This window comes from Odontomachus brunneus, unplaced genomic scaffold (genome assembly GCF_010583005.1).
Source record: "Odontomachus brunneus isolate Ranch 3 - 2012 unplaced genomic scaffold, Obru_v1 Obru_scaffold_091, whole genome shotgun sequence".
Taxonomy (NCBI): domain Eukaryota; kingdom Metazoa; phylum Arthropoda; class Insecta; order Hymenoptera; family Formicidae; genus Odontomachus; species Odontomachus brunneus.
The window spans coordinates 1,220,805-1,238,257 of record NW_022639541.1 but is presented as its reverse complement, the minus strand read 5'-3'; the positions used below and the strand labels follow the sequence as shown (position 1 = coordinate 1,238,257).

General features: G+C 41.0%; 1 protein-coding gene across 3 annotated transcripts in view; it reads left to right on the top strand.

Moving 5' to 3' along the window:
* Positions 1–17,453, top strand: part of LOC116848221 (discoidin domain-containing receptor 2-like) — a 254,478-nt gene that overhangs the window by 162,935 nt on the left and 74,090 nt on the right. For 2 of the 3 annotated variants that reach the window (XM_032824095.1, XM_032824097.1), the window contains 2 exons: positions 10,939–11,086; positions 12,538–12,848. In XM_032824095.1, the coding sequence (XP_032679986.1) occupies positions 10,939–11,086; positions 12,538–12,848 (459 nt within the window). Of the gene's footprint in view, positions 1–5,436; positions 5,568–10,938; positions 11,087–12,537; positions 12,849–17,453 lie in introns of those variants that run through there. The other variant, XM_032824096.1, reaches the window with a different exon arrangement.

Here is a 17,453-nt window from a genome sequence, read left to right as displayed (position 1 = left end):
CGACGCTACGCCGTTGCACGCGAAAGGAGAAGGGAAAGAGAACCGGCAGCAACATAACGCGCGGCGAAAATGGGTCCCTGGTTGCCGTGAAATGAGAAAGAATCGACCCCTGGATAGGTAGAGAAGGGTTTTTCACCCAGGGTGCAGTAAGCTATCCGTTGGTAAGGTGGTAAGGGCGCACCTTGGGGAGTACTTTCGAAGTGTCTGTTCCTCGAAGAAGAGAAGGAGAAAGAAAACGGCCACATACGCGCGAGTTCGGAGGGTGGAAAGAAAGGAGGAAGGGTTGTCGGGCGGAGAAAGAAAGCCATGAACCGCTTTTACGTCTCGGTAATTGAACTCTCCGCTATGTGTACCGCGTGCGAGAAAGAAAAAAGAAAGAAAGAAAGAAGCAGGTTGAACTGGCCGGTCCAAAGGGGCGCGAATAGCGTTGCCAAAAAATTTCGAAGCGTGTAAGGGCTCACGTTTCGGAGCGGCGAGGGTCGCGAGAGACCATCAGCGAAATAGGAACTAAAGTTGAACTCGAAACGCAAACATTGCGAGGACGGGAGCGAGGGGATAGCCCCGAAATGAGGTCATCGCGAGGGTCACGTACGTAACGGTACCAGCAACCTCGTAAGGGTGCCCGAAGGACCGTGTTTGGGCGGCAGGCGCAACTTCGCGGCCGGGCACGTTGATAGCGCGCGGTATAGCAGTCGAGGTCGGTGCATGGGTATACCGAAAAGTGGTAGAAGGTGGCTAAAGGCAGGGAACGTGTGTTCGGCCGCGAGACGTGCGCGGAATGCGTCGTGCCTGCCGCAAAACGCTCTGTCACGCGACTCTTTGCCTCGGTGTGTACGTATGCATGTGTGTATGTGTGTGTGATACTGTGTCTGGTACTGTGAGCCGGATCACACAAGTAGAATCGCGTGTCTACGTGTTCGTGAATGTATGAACGACATGGGGTTCAGCCACGGAAAGCAGCGTACGTCGTTTATCCCCACCCTCGACACAGCGTCTGTGCACGGGTTGTTACCGAGAGAGAAAAAAAAGGGATATTTTCACTCCGTTCGAGATCCGTTCGCCAAATCATTCGGAATCGCGTGTTCCTCGAGGCGAGAACAAATGGGCGAGCGAGTGGACCGACATTAGTGGTTTAATCGACATTAATCGACCGACATTAATCGTTTCAACATTAGACGTTAAACATACTTAAACTACACACACTGTTCACTCGCATCTCGACGAACGCATCTCTTGTTATTATCTATTTACACTACCGTGGGCCTTGCCTTAATTTTCCACGTTAAATAAACCGGTAATTAGGCCCGCTATAGGATCCACGTCATAACGGAGAAGACGTCAGTTTCTTCGAGAATCCTTGTCCCAACAGCGTGCTTTGTAGTCATGACGGCACGACTTCCGATACACCCTGTAAAATATGCACTATATAGTACAAGTAAATGCATCTATGTATATATGTGCATGTGTATGTACACGCATTTGTACATGCATATGTACACACATATACTATAGTATATGCATCTCACATTTATCTATTGTACTCTCCTTACTAAACGTTAAATGACTTACACTTTTAGGAAATTATAAATCATAAAAGATTTTAATGAAAATAAATTGCCCAAAAAAATAACGCAAATATATCTTATTTACATTCGAAATAAGTAATTATTTTCATTGAAATGGGAAGCATTACATAAAGTATTGTGAAAATCATAAAATTGAAAACGTAAATCACTACTACACTGCAAACTTAAATATATTATTTTGGCTGGATCTTTTTTTACATGTTTCTTATCATTCATTCATTTTTGAGTCATCAGATATTTTCAAATATATTAAATTATAATTTACACGTTTTAAACGTGTCAAATGATGTGACTTAAAACGGTAAGAAACGTGTAAAAGGGTCATTAGCCAAATTGCACGTTTATGCGTTTAAAAATAATGTACTTGGATTTGCAGGGTAAGGTCACATCATTTGACATGTTTAAGACATGTAAATTATAATTTAATACGTTTAAAAATATCTGATAACTCAAAACTATAAGAAACGTATGAAAAAAAGATCCAGTCAAAATAATATAATATAATAACATATTTAAGTTTACAGTGTATCAATAATTTACATCTGTTTTCAATTTTGTAATTTTCACAATATTTTATGTAACATACTTCTCCTTTCAATGAAAATAATTACTTATTTCGAATGTAAATAAAATATATTTGTAGATTAATATTGGCATTCTTTCTTTGTGCAATTTATCTTCATAAAAATCTTTTATGATTTATAATTTCCTAAAAGTGTAAAAGTCATTTAACGTTTTAAGCTATTCAAACATGTAAATAAAAAGTAAACGCATCTTTTTTTACATGTCGCAAACATTTAATAACGAAGTACGTTATCTTGTTATTTGTCGCCAAAACATGTTCTCATTATTACGTGTAAGATATAAAATGAACATATTACATACTTAAATGTGTTAAAGTAATATAGATAAAATGATTTCTGGGAATTACACAAATAAAATGAATCAAATTAACATATTGGAATTTACAATGTACTAACGCTGCACTTCAGAATAAAATGTGTTAAAACAATACGTTAACACGTCTCTGCTTTTAACACTGGCAGTTTAATTTAACACACGCATGTTTATTCTAACCGCTTAATCTAATCTGAAATATTGTCTCTTAATGTTGACGAGACGTGATCTTTGAGATTAGATGCAGCGATTGAAATACATACGTGTGTTAATTTCTATATAAAATATATTGGTAGATTAATATTTAATATTTAATTTTTAATTTTTAATATTTAATTTTTATATTTATTATAAAATATATTGGCAGATTAATATTTGCATTTTTTCTTTGTACAATTAATTTTCATAAAAATCTTTTATTATTTATAAATTCCTAAAAATTAACGTATCATTTAATGTATCATTTAACATATTAAGCTATTGAAACATGTAAATAAAAAGTAAACGCGCCTTTTTTTATAACACGTCGCAAACATTTATTAACGAAGTTAATACGTTATCTTGTTACATGTCTCCAAGATGTGTTCTCATTATTACGTGTAATTTATATAAAATAAACATATTACATACTTATATATGTTAAAGTAATATAAATACAATGATTTCTGGAAATTATACTAACAAAATGAATCAAATTAACATATTATGTTAACAAAATAAATATTGTATAACACAATATGTTAATTTGATTCATTTTGTTAGTGTAATTTCCAGAAATCACTTTATCCATATTGCTTTAACATATATACGTATGTAATATGTTTATTTTATATAAATATTATATATAATAATGAAAACACGTCTTGAAGACATATAACAAGATAACGCACTTCGTTAAAATGTTTACGACGTTTTATAAAAAAAGATGCGTTTACTTTTTATTTACATGTTTCAACAGCTTAACACGTTAAATGACTTTTACACTTTTAAGAATTTATAAATAATAAAAGATTTTTATGAAAATAAATTGTACAAAGAAAAAATGCAAATATTAATCTGCCAATATATTTTATATAGAAATTAACATACGTATGTATTCCAACCGCTTCATGTAATCTCAAAGATCGTGTCTCGTCAACGTTAAGAGACGATATTTCAGGTTAGATTAAGCGGTTAAAATAAACATGCGCGTGTTAAATTAAACTGCCAGTGTTAAAAGCGTGTTAAAAGTAGAGACGTGTTAACATATTGTTTTAACACACTTCAGTATCACTTCATTTTATAAAGTACTACTCATGATTCCGTGTCGCATACATCTCCCGCGTCATTCTCTCTTTCTCTTTGCGTCTGATTATCATCACATTTATAATTCCGCCGATTAATAACACCGACAATCGTCCAATACTATTGTTACTTGAGCGAATCGATGTTATTAGCAAATATAAGAGACTTCGATTTGACACGTTACAAATATCAGCTGTATGTTTCGAGAAACGAGATTATTCCGTAATAAAGTACTTACGATACATTCTGACAATCGCACATCGCTACTTTCAACGCTCCCGACACTTATTTTCGCGTGAGACTCACCTTCGACGGATTAAAGACGCGTAAAATGCGGAGCGATGTCGATCGATGTGTCTACGGTGGTTGCTCGATTCAGAAAGATCGAAAATCAAGATGGATGCGCGATCGATGAAATACGCGCGATAATGCGCGCCAATATGTGAACGGTGCCGCGACCGACAAGGACGCACTCTGTGAGGCACCTTTCTCTCCCTCTCTTTCTCTCTCTTACTAACAGGCTGACGCACCGTGCGAAATTCGGTGTCGCGTATGTCATTCGCGTCGTTATCTTCTTTCCCTCCGATTATCATCGTATTTCTAATTTACGTTCAATAAATCCGACGGCTGTACGATTCTACTGCTACGTGAGCAAGTCAACGTTATTAGCAAGAGACCTCGATTCGATATGTCGCGACAAGCACTGGTTATATGTTTCGAAAAAGAGATTACTTCGTAATAATGTACTTACGATATATTCCGACGATCGTACATCGCTACTTTCAACACTTCCGACATTTATTTCCGCGTGAGACTCACTTTTGACGGGTTAAAGACGCGTAAAACGCGGAGCGATGTCGATCGATGTGTCTACGGTGGTTGCTCAATTCAGAAAGATCGAAAATCAAGATGGATGCGCGATCGATGAAATACGCCGATAATGCGCGCCAATATGTGAACGGTTCCGCGACCGACAAGGACGCACTCTATGAGGCATTCCTCTCTCCCTCTCTTTTTCTCTTTTATTAACAGGCTGACGCACCGTGCGAAATTCAGTGTCGCGTATGTCATTCGCGTCGTTATCTTCTTTCCCTCCGATTATCATCGCATTTCTAATTTACGTTCAATAAATCCAACGATAAGCCATTCGATTTTACTGCTACGTGAGCGAGTCGACGTTATTAGCAAGAGACCTCAATTCGACACGTCGGGACAAGCATTGGTCGCATATACCGTGAGGAGAAATGAGAAGATTACTTACAAATAACGTTCTCACGATACGTCTCGGTGATCGCAAATCGTTATTCTCGACGTTCCTAAAACTTATTAACGCGCGAGACTCACTTTCGACGAATAAAAGACGTAAGAAAAGTGGAACGATTTAGGACCGATATATCCATGGCAGTTGCTCGGCGCGAAAAGGACCAGCATCCCGCGCAATTAATTACCAACATCTAAATTAAACAACAATGATGACAATCTCGTAGTTACAAACGAACGCGATTGGTGGAAGATTGTTAGTAACTAGCGAATAGAAGACGTCCCTTGAACAGATAGCGTCATTGTAGACACACGACCCGTTCACATTGCGCGTTCGTGCACCTTCGGCACTTTCGGCGAGTTCATGCACTTTTAGTGCATGTCATTGATTTCGCGCGCGTCTTCGATCTTTTTGTGTCGAGCAACCACCATGGATACATCGCTCTGTTATTCCATGCATATTTCGGCCGTTTTCTGTGAGTTTCTTACAGAAATAAGTACTAGAGTGACGAAAACAACGACATGAGATCGTCGGAACACGTAAATATACATTATTATAGAGTAATCTGGTCGTTTCTCGTACAGTCGGTGTTTGTCGCGACGTGCAGAGTCTCTTACATTTGCTAATAACATCGACTCGCTCAAATAGTAACAGAATCGCGTAATCGTCGGATATATTAAACGTAAATTAGAAATGCGATGATAATCGGAAGGAAAGAAAAACATAATGTAATGCGAATGACATACACGATGTCGAATTTCACACGGTTCCATCAGCCTATTAATAAAAGAGAGAGAGTGAGAGAGGGTGCCTCATAGAGTGCGTCCTTGTCGGTCGCGGCACCGTTCACATATTGGCGCGCATTATCGCGCGTATTTCATCGATCGCGCATCCATCTTGATTTTCGATCTTTCTGAATCGAGCAACCACCGTAGATACATCGATCGACATCCCTCCGCGTTTTACGCGTCTTTAATCCGACGAAGGTGAGTCTCACGCGAAAATAAGTGTCGGGAGCGTCGAAAGTAGCGATGTGCGATTGTCAGAATGTATCGTAAATACTTTATTACGGAGTAATCTCGTTTCTCGAAACATACAGCTGATATTTGTCGTAACGTGTCAAATCGAAGTCTCTTATACTTGCTAATAACATCGACTCGCTTACGTAGCAGAATCGGACGACCGGCGGATTTATTGAATGGGAATTAGAAACGCGATAATAATCGGAGGAAAAGAGAAAGATAATATGACGCGGGTGGCATACGTGAAGCCGAATTTCGCACGGTGCGTTAGCCTGTTAGTAAGAGAGAGAGAGAAAGAGAGAGGGGTGCCTCATAGAGTGCGTCTTTGTCAGCCACAGCACCGTTTACATATTGGCGCGCATTATCAGCGTATTTCATCGATCGCGCGTCCATCTTGATTTTCGATCTTTTTGAATCGAGTAACCACCGTGGACACATCGATCAACATCGCACCGCGTATCATAAGTGTTTTGTCTATCGAAAATAAGTCTTGCGCGAAAATAAGTGTCGGGAGTGTTGAAAATATCGATATGCGATCGTCTAGGCGTATCGTAAGTACATTATTAATAAGTAAGCTCCTCGCAGTTTCTTCTCGCAGTATATGTGGCTGGTGCTTGGTGCTTGTTATATCGTGCCGAAATTTTTTAGGCCGATATCATAGTCGAATTTTATATTTAAAACCGTTTTAAGTTTATCTTCAGATGCTATATGAATCATTTCACTGACTACGGAATATCTGAAGATGAACTTACAACGGTTTTAAATATAAAATTCGGCTATGAATACTAGCCTTATACTTGCTAATAATATCGACTCGCTCAAGTAATAATAAAATTAAGCGAATGTTGAATTTATTGAACGGAGATTAAAAATACGATGCAATCATAAAAAAAAGGAAGACAAAATAGCGCAAGAGATATACGTGAATCCGAATCTTGCTAGGTGACGTCAGTCTTTCTTAATAAAGAGTGCACACACTTACAAGTATACCTATCCAAAAGGTACATTCGGATTTCTTTCTAATTTGGCACAAATATAGAAGTATAAAAAAAATTTAGGTCATATTTTTTATTTTGGTCCACTTTGAATTTCATGGATAGTTTATAGTTTTTTAATGTTCTTATTCCTATTATCAACAAGTGCAAGAAAAATTGCACAAGAAATAAAATAATACAAGATATAGTTAAATAATTTTAATAAAATCGGCATAGCTGAGATAGGAATCATTCTAAATTTCTTTAGCCGAGATTCCAACCGAAATATTTCAAATCTAAATTACTAAAAATAGCTAAATTACTCAAAAATAGTTTGAATCGCAATCAAATCGGGAGAGAAAGAAATCCGGAAATTTTTATTAAAATTTTAACAAAATCGGAATAGCTGAGACACGAATCATTCTAAATTCCTTTAGCTGAGATTCAAACCGAATAGTTCAAATATGTGCTAAATTATCTGTGCATAAATTTAACATTTATCAAAAATGGTTCGAATCTCGGCCAAATCGAGAAATTTGTAAAAATAATTTTTTTTTCAACTTTTTACATGTTTTGTTTAAACATTTTATTATTTATACAAATAATTTTACATATTTGATCTTATATTCATAATTAGCAAACCAAAAACGCCTATATCTTGTATTGAATTTTATTTCTTATGCATTTTTGTTGCACTTGTTGATGATAGAAGAACATTAAAAAGCTATAAACTGTCTGCGAAACTCAAAGTAGAGCAAAATGAAAAAATATTATCTAAATATTTTTTGTACTTCTACATTTGTGCCAAATTAAAAAGAAATTGGAGCGTAACCTTTGGATAGGTTTACTTGTTAGTTTCGTGAACGTCTTATCATCGTAGTTTGATAACTATTAAAAGTTTCTTCTGTCAGTCACGTTCATTTTGAGCTGCGCGGTTCTTGTAATTGTCCATTAATCTAGAAAGTGTAAACGTGTTAAAAAAAGAAATAATATTTTGATAGCTTTATATCGTGTATGCGTCAGTAAATACGATTGTCTACATGCATCTAATGCGCAATCAATAGCTATTATATGTATATATAATAAATTATTTATATAAATTTAACATCAATATATAAACTTAATATCATTATATAAATTTATAACATCATTATTCTTAATTTTGCGTATTATATGTAAGCAAATAACCCTCTTTACTGACGCAAACACTGAGAGAAAATATATTTGTAACTATAATCATACAGAGAAATAATTATTATAAATAATGGTCAAGACAATTATTTTTTTAAGGCAATTGTATTATAATTGTTGGTGGTAATAATGTTATATGCATTTTACTACTACTATGTTCGTGTTGGAACAACCAAAAAAATATGATTGGAATCAAATTGAATTTAAGCCATATTTTTCATATTTTTGGTTATTCTAACACGGAAATAGTAATAGTAACATGCATATAAGATTATCATATTATTAAAATTATAGTACAATTGACTAAAAAATAGTTGTTTTGATCATAATTTATAGTAATTATTTCTCTATATGATTATGTGATTACAAATACCAAACATTTTTCTCCCAGTGAACGTAAAGTTATCAAAATATTACTTCTGCTGTTAACATGTTCCCACTTTCTCAACAGTCATGAGAACTACATAACTAGAAACGAATGCGGTTGTTCGAAAATTTTTAACGACTATCGATCTAGTGAGAAAGAGAGAGAGAGAGGGAAGAAAATAGTAAGATATCCGTTGGACTGAGCGTATAAGTATACCTGGCTATCTACTCACTATGGGCAACGTTACTTTGCGTGATCCCGTGGGACCGCCGCCACTCACCCGCGTGCCCCGCACCCTCTGTAACATCGTACGCCACCCTATACACACCACCGTTGGATAAACCGCTTATTTTATTCATAAACCCACAACGTGAAATCAATATTGCACCGTCGCAACCCTGTACACCCGAGGAGAGCAAAAGAGAGAGAGAGAGAGAGAGAGAGACGTCGTCAACGACGGCAACACGTTTGCCGCTACCGAGACGACGACGTCGACGTCGACCGGGGGAGGATCAGGGAATGCGGGCGGCAAACGTTTAACTGAACCCTCTCTCTCTCGCTCTCTCTAACTTGCTTGTTCCCTACCCCCTGTTATCCTCGTGTTACCCTCGCGTTACCCTGCCGCGAGCTCTTGCTTCTCTCCCTTACTCCCCACTCTCGCTTCATCTCTATGCGTCCGTCCGTCTGTCCCAACTCGGCTCGAGGCTTCTGTCTGCACCCGCTGCCTCTCTGTCGGACCTAACGCGGTGGAATGTAGGGTGAAATTAGTCCTTAGCCCCCGGTCTGATCCCGTGGAACGCGATGTCCATTCTGTGACAGGACATACCCAATGGGACAGTCAGGGCCGGGTAAACAGGGGCGAGGAGGAGGTGGAGGATACGGGACGACGGCGGTATTTCGCGTGCTGAAGCGTAGGCATTGTCCGGCCGATATAAATGTCATCGAGCAACGTCGGGACGATCGCAACGAGAAAGAGTAACGCGCTTTCGGACGCTTTTTGCGACCTGCCAAGGGGCGAGAGGGATTGATGTCTCCCTCGCTGCACTGCGCGCGAGACATACACGTCGTGGGTGAATTCGCGATATCGAGATCCGCGAAAAACTGTTGTAGTAACTGTCCTTCCACCGGGAGTGTATATCCGCGACAATTTGTCAATAACAGGGGTTGCTAGTCGCTTTTACGTACATATATGAGAGTACCGTGTTCGAGCTGCATTCGGCAACTGCATCAGAAAAATCCTTATCTCCGGATATCCTGTTGTCACATATATACGCTTCGTTGTTTCGCACCACTGATCTTGCGACAGTTTTCCCACGATCGACGAGCCAAGTGACGGTGCCAATGGTTTAGAGATCATCTCAAACCCGGGCATTACTTCTGAAAAAAGAAAACAATGTTATAACTGTCGTGTAAAAGAGAAAGTATTGTTAAGAACGTTGAAAAATTTTTGCAAAAATTAATATATTGCTCTTTAAATGTATAATTGCGTTAAATTTAATATTCTTTAGACACATAAAATCTTGCAATTATCTCTTTAGAAAAAACCTAAAAAATATTAAATTTAATATATTGTGCTTTGACTCGTAATTTATATCACATGCAAACTAAATTTCCTGAAGTGAAATCCCATTCAAATCGAATGGAAAATCACTCGAGACGATAGTGGACATATTTTGACATTCAAAGTTGCAGCATAAATGTGTAACTGAGACTTTTGAGATTTTTAACTTAAGGTTCTTAACATAAGATTCTTAACTTAAAGATGCATTCTTCATCTGCAACAAATGAATGTTTTAATCGATTCGAGTAAATTCGTTCCCGTGAGATAACCAGGTACATTGAATTTACAGTTTAATTACGAAAAAAATATTCACTCGACGATTCAGAGTGGAGAATTTGTTCTATATGACTACAGAGTTACTCGAATGTGAATGACTGGGCTGATATTATAGTCTACTCTTCGAGTAAAATTTCACTTGAAGGGATTTCAAGATCATATCAGATTCACTCTTCAATTCCGGATGAAATCGTAACCCCTATATGAATGTGAATACTCTACTCTGAATCTAACTTCATGAAGAAGCACTCGAATTCTAGATTTCGCGCTCGCGTCCCCGCTTGCGTCAGTATCGTCCGATAATCCTCGTACCAAAAAAACACGAGAAAACAGCGAAACGGCGTGTGCATAGATGGTGCACGGCCCGACTGTCCGAGGTTAATGTAACAGCGCTACGAAAGAGAGCTAATGAGACATACGCTGGCCAGGTCTCTGGTAAAGCTCAAACACCGCATCGCGCCGCACCGGGCCGAAAACTGAAATTGTCCCGTACTTGAACCGGCGCTTCTGTGCTTTCAGGTAATACCCGGTAACACGAACACGTATTTGGAGTCCAAGCACGAGCTGGAGCCGCCTCTGTGGGCGAGCAAGATCCGTTTTCTGCCCTACAGCTATCACAGGCGGACGGTTTGCATGCGGGTCGAGCTCTACGGGTGTTACTGGAGCGGTAAGCTGTTTGCACTCGCCAATTTTCGTGAAACTTGCCGCGGACCGGTACACCCGCCGGACTGTCCATTAACCCTGATACCGGCGCGGCCAGAGCAAATTTGCTTTTCAAAATCTTGCTCGTATAATTCCGTTTTCGCCCGGGAATCGAATTAGCCACGAGCGCCGAATAAGAGGAGGCGTTATCTCTACTCTACTCTCTCCCCTCATAATGCCGGAAACACGACGAATCATTAGCACGCATGCACTGAACCGTTGTGCCGTTGCGAAAACGCTCGCGTAAGCTCGTGCGCGTTTGAACATGTGCCGCAGAAAAATGTAAGCAGTAAAAAAATTGATAAATTATAATTGATAATTCCTGAATCATAAGGAGACTCGTTGACTGCGCGCACAGAAAAATATACTGCATTCGAATAAATATTACATGCTTCAAGCGTTTCGTAAATTTATATATTCGCAAATCTATCATAAATTCATTAGATTTATTATAAATATATTCTGACTCTTAATAAATTTCAACCAAACATTTCAACGAAGAATATTTAATTAAAACAGAAATTCAGTTTGCTCATTATATAGAACCATGGAGAGATTATTGACATTGAACCAACATTTTCTTTGATAAATATTTGGTAATGTTCTTGCAAAAAGAATGAAAGAATTCGAGTACATAAAAATGAGAGATGTTTTTAGAGATTTCGATACATCTGAAGACTGTATTTTAAATATATTTTAAGATTATCGTTAAGAAAATATTCTTTACTGAAGATAACCATGACTCAGAAGAAGCAAACTAAGTAATTGCCTTTCCCAGCAGATATATATTCATATTTTTCTGTATGTGTATGTTTGGACAATTTATTTCTGCTTAAACTTTTTCTGTGTGCTCCCGTTCTAAAAATCACCGGAAAAAGACGCGAGGAGCGTGTGAAAATTCCAGGAAAAAAGAGAAAAGCGATTTTCAATCTGTCGCGTGTTGCGCACGAGCGACAGCGCCTCCCACGCCGGTTGATGGCAAGTAGCGGCGTATGTATCTTTCGGATTAGACGTGAAATATTAATACGGTCAATATAACTAATTTCGTAACTGGAGCGCTTCCCGTCGCTTGCTCGCAAATTGATGAAAACCCAACGAGTTGATGCTCATGTATACGTATGAACATGAAGCGCGCGTGCATGTGTGTACTTATCCTCTCCGAACGCAAACGTTAAAACTTTTATTAGGAGACGCGCTCGCGTCGACGTGAAACTTATATTACGCCACATTTGCAATCTTTGTACATCTCGCACGTCCGTCGTAAAGTGGTGGCAGTTGGCAGCGGCGTGTTGTAACTCGCGTTCGCGAACAAATCGAAGACATTCTGACGGTCGAACGAGGCTGAGGGAGGCGGGGGAGAAGTGAAGGCGGATAAAGGGTCAACATAGCATCTTGACTTGTTTCCCTTCGCCGCAGACGGCGTGGTGTCCTACTCGATGCCCCAGGGCGATAAAAGGGGCAACGGATGGGAATTCTTCGATGCGACCTACGACGGCCACTGGGACGGCGAGCTGCGCCGTGGCCTGGGTCAGCTGACAGACGGCAAAACGGGGCCCGACAACTTCAAAATGGGATACTACGATAACGATCGCGCCACTCAGGGCTGGATAGGCTGGCGAAACGACACCCGCAGCCAGCCGGTCGAGATCAAGTTCGAGTTCGACAAAATACGCGAATTCTCCGCCGTCCACATCTACTGCAACAACCAGTTCACCAAAGATGTCCAGGTCAGTGGCGCACAGATTAGCACATTCAATTACTCCGCGGCTCTTATCGTCGGGAATCACAGTTATTATTCTCGCAACACGAAAATTCGCGCTACTGATTTACGTGACCGGAATTTAGCGTATTGCCTCCTCGTCGTTACGCCGACGAAGCTCCCCTCGAACAATACGACGGACCGTCAAGCAAATAAATAATTAATATCCTCACTTCTCGTACACGGAGAGAATTTTGTAGTAAAAATTACTGCAGAATTTTATAGCCGCGGAATAAATCGACGTTGCAATAATTTAATATCCTTTCATTTCATACGTTTTATTTAAATTTTAGAAACTGTGAAATGTATTTTTAAAAAAATGTTCAATTTTTCTAGCAAAATTCACTACGCTCCCTGGAATATTATAACTTTATAACTATTTCCGCATTATCAGAAACTAGTAAAATTTTAAAAAATTTATATGAAAAAAAAACTATAATATTCTCTTCGTGTAGTATTAGGTTAGTCAAACAATTCGGTTCAATCTATTGCATTGAGTTTGATTTTACTGCATTCAATGGAAACCCATTATTCATCAAGCAAGTAGTCCCTGTAGTTGCCTATGATTCCCTGCCAAAGTTTTGACAGCAAACATTATCAGCATTGCTGTTGTTATTGCACGCATACAACGTCACTATTAAAAATCGAATCAAACTTCCTGACAAATCTAATCCTTTGATTAATGTCGTAAGAATATCGCGTAATAGAGGGAAGACGTGCGCGACATGAATCCTCTTTGTTGGAAAATTACCGCGTGCGCACACGATAGACAAACTGTCGAGAGACGCAGCGCGGCGCAAGATCTCTCGTCCTGCGAAAGGACAAGACGCTTCTTGAAGCACGCCATCAAACTGCTCGCGATTTCCGTCGCGCGACGACAGGTAACATCTCGAGACCTTAAAGAATCCATGTGATCAGAGGGGAGCACGCGCCGCTATATCAAATTACTTCTCCAGCCGAGGAGAGATCCCTCGCGAACTCGTTGACGCCTTGAGGAATCGTTTACCTTCGCTTTAGCGACGTTATTCCTTAGTCCTCGCCAGGAATGCGCAAGCAGCGTCGATCAACACTCGCTCGCCATCCACGGTTCCCCGTGATCCTCCTCCACCTTTTACTACCATCGGTCTATCTCTCTTTTTCTCTCGCTCGCTTACCCGCTCTCTCTCTCTCCTCTCTCCCTCCTTTCGCTCTTTTGCCTAGTCGTCGCACGGCGGCATCTGGTCGGCAGAAGATGCAACCCCTCCCTTCCCCCTTGCCTCTGTACCTCCAACTATCCGCGCTTCCTCCTCTCACCATCGTCGTCTCGCCCCCCTCATGTCGCCCCCTTTCTCGCTACTACCACGCTTGATTGAATATTCCACTCGACGCTTTATCAGGCAGACGCCCGTTGAATATCAATACACCGTGGAACGGCAATTCCGGCAGTTTGATATCTGCCACCGCGGTCTCGCTTGCGATGATCGCGTTGAGTCGGCTATTAGCCGCGTTATTTCGCGAGGAATCCGACGAATCTCAATGGGGAATTCATGCACACGTTACAGAGCGACATACGTCGCCCGGTTGGAATTCAAGCGCTGAAAACGTTGATATCAGCGGGAGCGCGCGACGGTTTTGACGTGATGATTATTGCGATTTTATTGGACCGCTCAGAGGCGGGACGCTGCGGGGATGATCCTTGATTTCACGTGCTCGACGCCGTGCAATTTTTCCGCTTGTCGAATTTCTTCGTCACTTTTGCATTGACGATTCATTTATTGCTCTCCTAAGTAGAAAGAGCGACATTTTTCTAGTGAGTAACTGGTCGGGGATTTTCGTTATTGACTAGTATTAGACGACGCTTTGCCAGTAATTGAACAGTAACTAGTCAGTTTCTAACCAAGTTTTTTTGCACAAAATTATGTTAAATCGTTTTCACTATTCGATTCGACATTATATAATATGGTATTTTATTATTGTCCTTTCTTGACACGTATGTGCTGTGAAAAGTAATAAGATACATGCAATATATTTCATTATCCAATCCAAAAATAATAAATTTGTGTTTCAGAAGGTAGAGTCTTTTCACGTGCAAATTCATTTATTATTGAGATGGTTGCAACTTAATTTTTAATTATCATTTCTCCTTGGATAATTTCTGGCCAGTATTTTCCTTTCCATTACGGATAGTTTAATAAATCCTAGTCAGTGTAGAAAATCGACCAGTTTTTCCTGGGAATATTTCTTCTCGAGCTGTTTCTCCTGTCGGGGCGCAGGAACATTCGCGAGAGATGCTCGCGATCTCACGTCTTTCCATAGATCGTCGTGGAAGCTTCTCGCTCTCCTTCACGAGTCATTAGCGCGCCCGTGGTACCGTGTTTGCGCGAAATAGCAATAAATTGGCCGTCGGTTGCGAATATCAGCGTAACTGTCACGACGGAGGATGGATGCGCGAAATTCTCGCCGCGGATCTCGGCGACGGCAACGACGGCCTTCATAGCCCGCGACGTAGCACCCTCCTACCTCGTCTCTCGCCCGCGTGTTTCGTAATTTCAACTTTTGCTCGCGAAACTTAGCGAGGGGGAAGCGGCGGAAAATTCGAACGGGAGAGATACTTGATGGTGGAAAAACAATTCCCGGATGCTCCTTGAGAGGCAGCTAGCGAAACTTTTCGCATCATTCGCCATATCCGTGATTCAGCTCAGCTTGCACGTTGCAGTCGCGGAAATGAGTTCGCGGGCACGGCCCCGCCAAGTGGATTCCTCGCGCTCACGAAGAGTTATAATTCGATCCGTCCTGGTAATTTCCGTTCGGCCACAAATCGCGGGCTCGCTCTCGCGCGCGCAGCGTCTCCTCCCTCTTCCCACGTGGTCGATCCGATGATCCGATAGGATTATGATGGTCGACGGTGATTTGCATACAGCCACACACGTGTCGCACTTTTATCGCGTGTTCGAGTTACAACACATACTCTTCGCGGAGGATGAAAGGAGGGACAGGGGATGATGTTCGATGCCTCGGATGTAAAATCAACGATAATGTCCATTACCGGGGCGAGAGATATCCGGTAATATGAGAGGAAGACACGGCAGGGAGAAAAAGAGAAGGGGAAAGAAGAAAGGCGCGGAACAGTCGCGGATAAACGTTCGTCATCGGTAATCGCGTATTACAACGATTGTATCGGCGATGACGTCACGCGGAAAATATGGAAACTCCGAGATCCACGACGACACACGCCGCGTCCACGCCCGCGTACATATTGCATGTTTCATCATACCCGAGACAAATCCGCTTTAAACACACGCACGCCCGCGTATTCTGTCATATGCTACAGTTCGTTTAGAGATTCGACGGCGCGTGCGGTGAAATATGCATGGGAGATTATTGAATACTGCCAGAAACGGAGGTTCCGAATTTTGATCCGGGTAAAATTGCCGCGTATAATTCTTCTGCGCTTGGAATCGCGGGGGAGACGAGGCGAGGGAACGCGCGGATTACGCCGGCTGATACGGCGTGTTACGCGGCAATTCGATTAATAACAATATCTCTCCGATCGAGAAATATCTGTCGCACTAATATCTTTTGTCGAGACGCGTGTTGGTTTGTTTGCGCGGCGCGCTCGTCGCAACATGAAAATTTGCATTGATAATTCATGCGTTCGGAGGAGCAAGAGAGCGCGCGTTCGTTGTCGCTCCTCGTTATTATGTTCGTTTATTTGCCGCGTTTATTCTCGCTCGACGGGTAAATAATTTTGCCCATTGATATGCCGCAAAATCTGCCATACTGTAACGTCTCTTATAGGGGAGACTAGGGTGCTAGATGTCCCATATAGGGAGGCTAGATATCACATACCTTAGAATCTCGAAATTACAACTTCTTAGATTGTCGTTATGACTGACTATACATAGATGATAGAGATAGCCTTTTTCTACGATTGATGCACGTCACGATTCTCTGGATCAATACAAACATGCAGCAGCGTGGTCATCTTGCTCTGCTAAGCGGGATCAATTAGTTGCCTCGTTCATCGATGGAATAAACGACCTGAAAAAAGACAGTTTTTCAGTAAAATGTCAGACGTGCGTAACAATTTAAACAAATTATGCAGTGATATTTCGCTCATAATTTCTGCATGACCCAAGATTACCAACAATTCCGTCGCAATTTCCACTACAATATTTTCCGCAGCACGCGACGATTGCCGGGGAAAATCGAAAAATTTCACCGCCGACCAGAGACCGAGAGAGAGAGAGAGAGAGAGAGAGAGAGAGAGAGAGAGAGAGGACGCGCGAGGGGTGCGTAGCCATGCATGCGTGTGTACGCGTGCGATCGCTCGCTTGCGAATATTTCGCACAAAGCGCAAATACAGTCGCGAGCGCGAGCAATCCGGTATAAACGCATATACTCTTTGATGCTGGGTTCAGTGATCACCCTACCAAACATCCCTATAGTATTCGTATTACGATTCAACTTCAGCCCAGATTCCCACCGGCGAATGCATATAAACTTTAATAGCCTGTTAAACGTAAATTAGAATGTAGCCGCGCGATGAAATTCAAGCGAGTTCACCCTGGCGTCGGGGCTGGGGGGGAGGGGC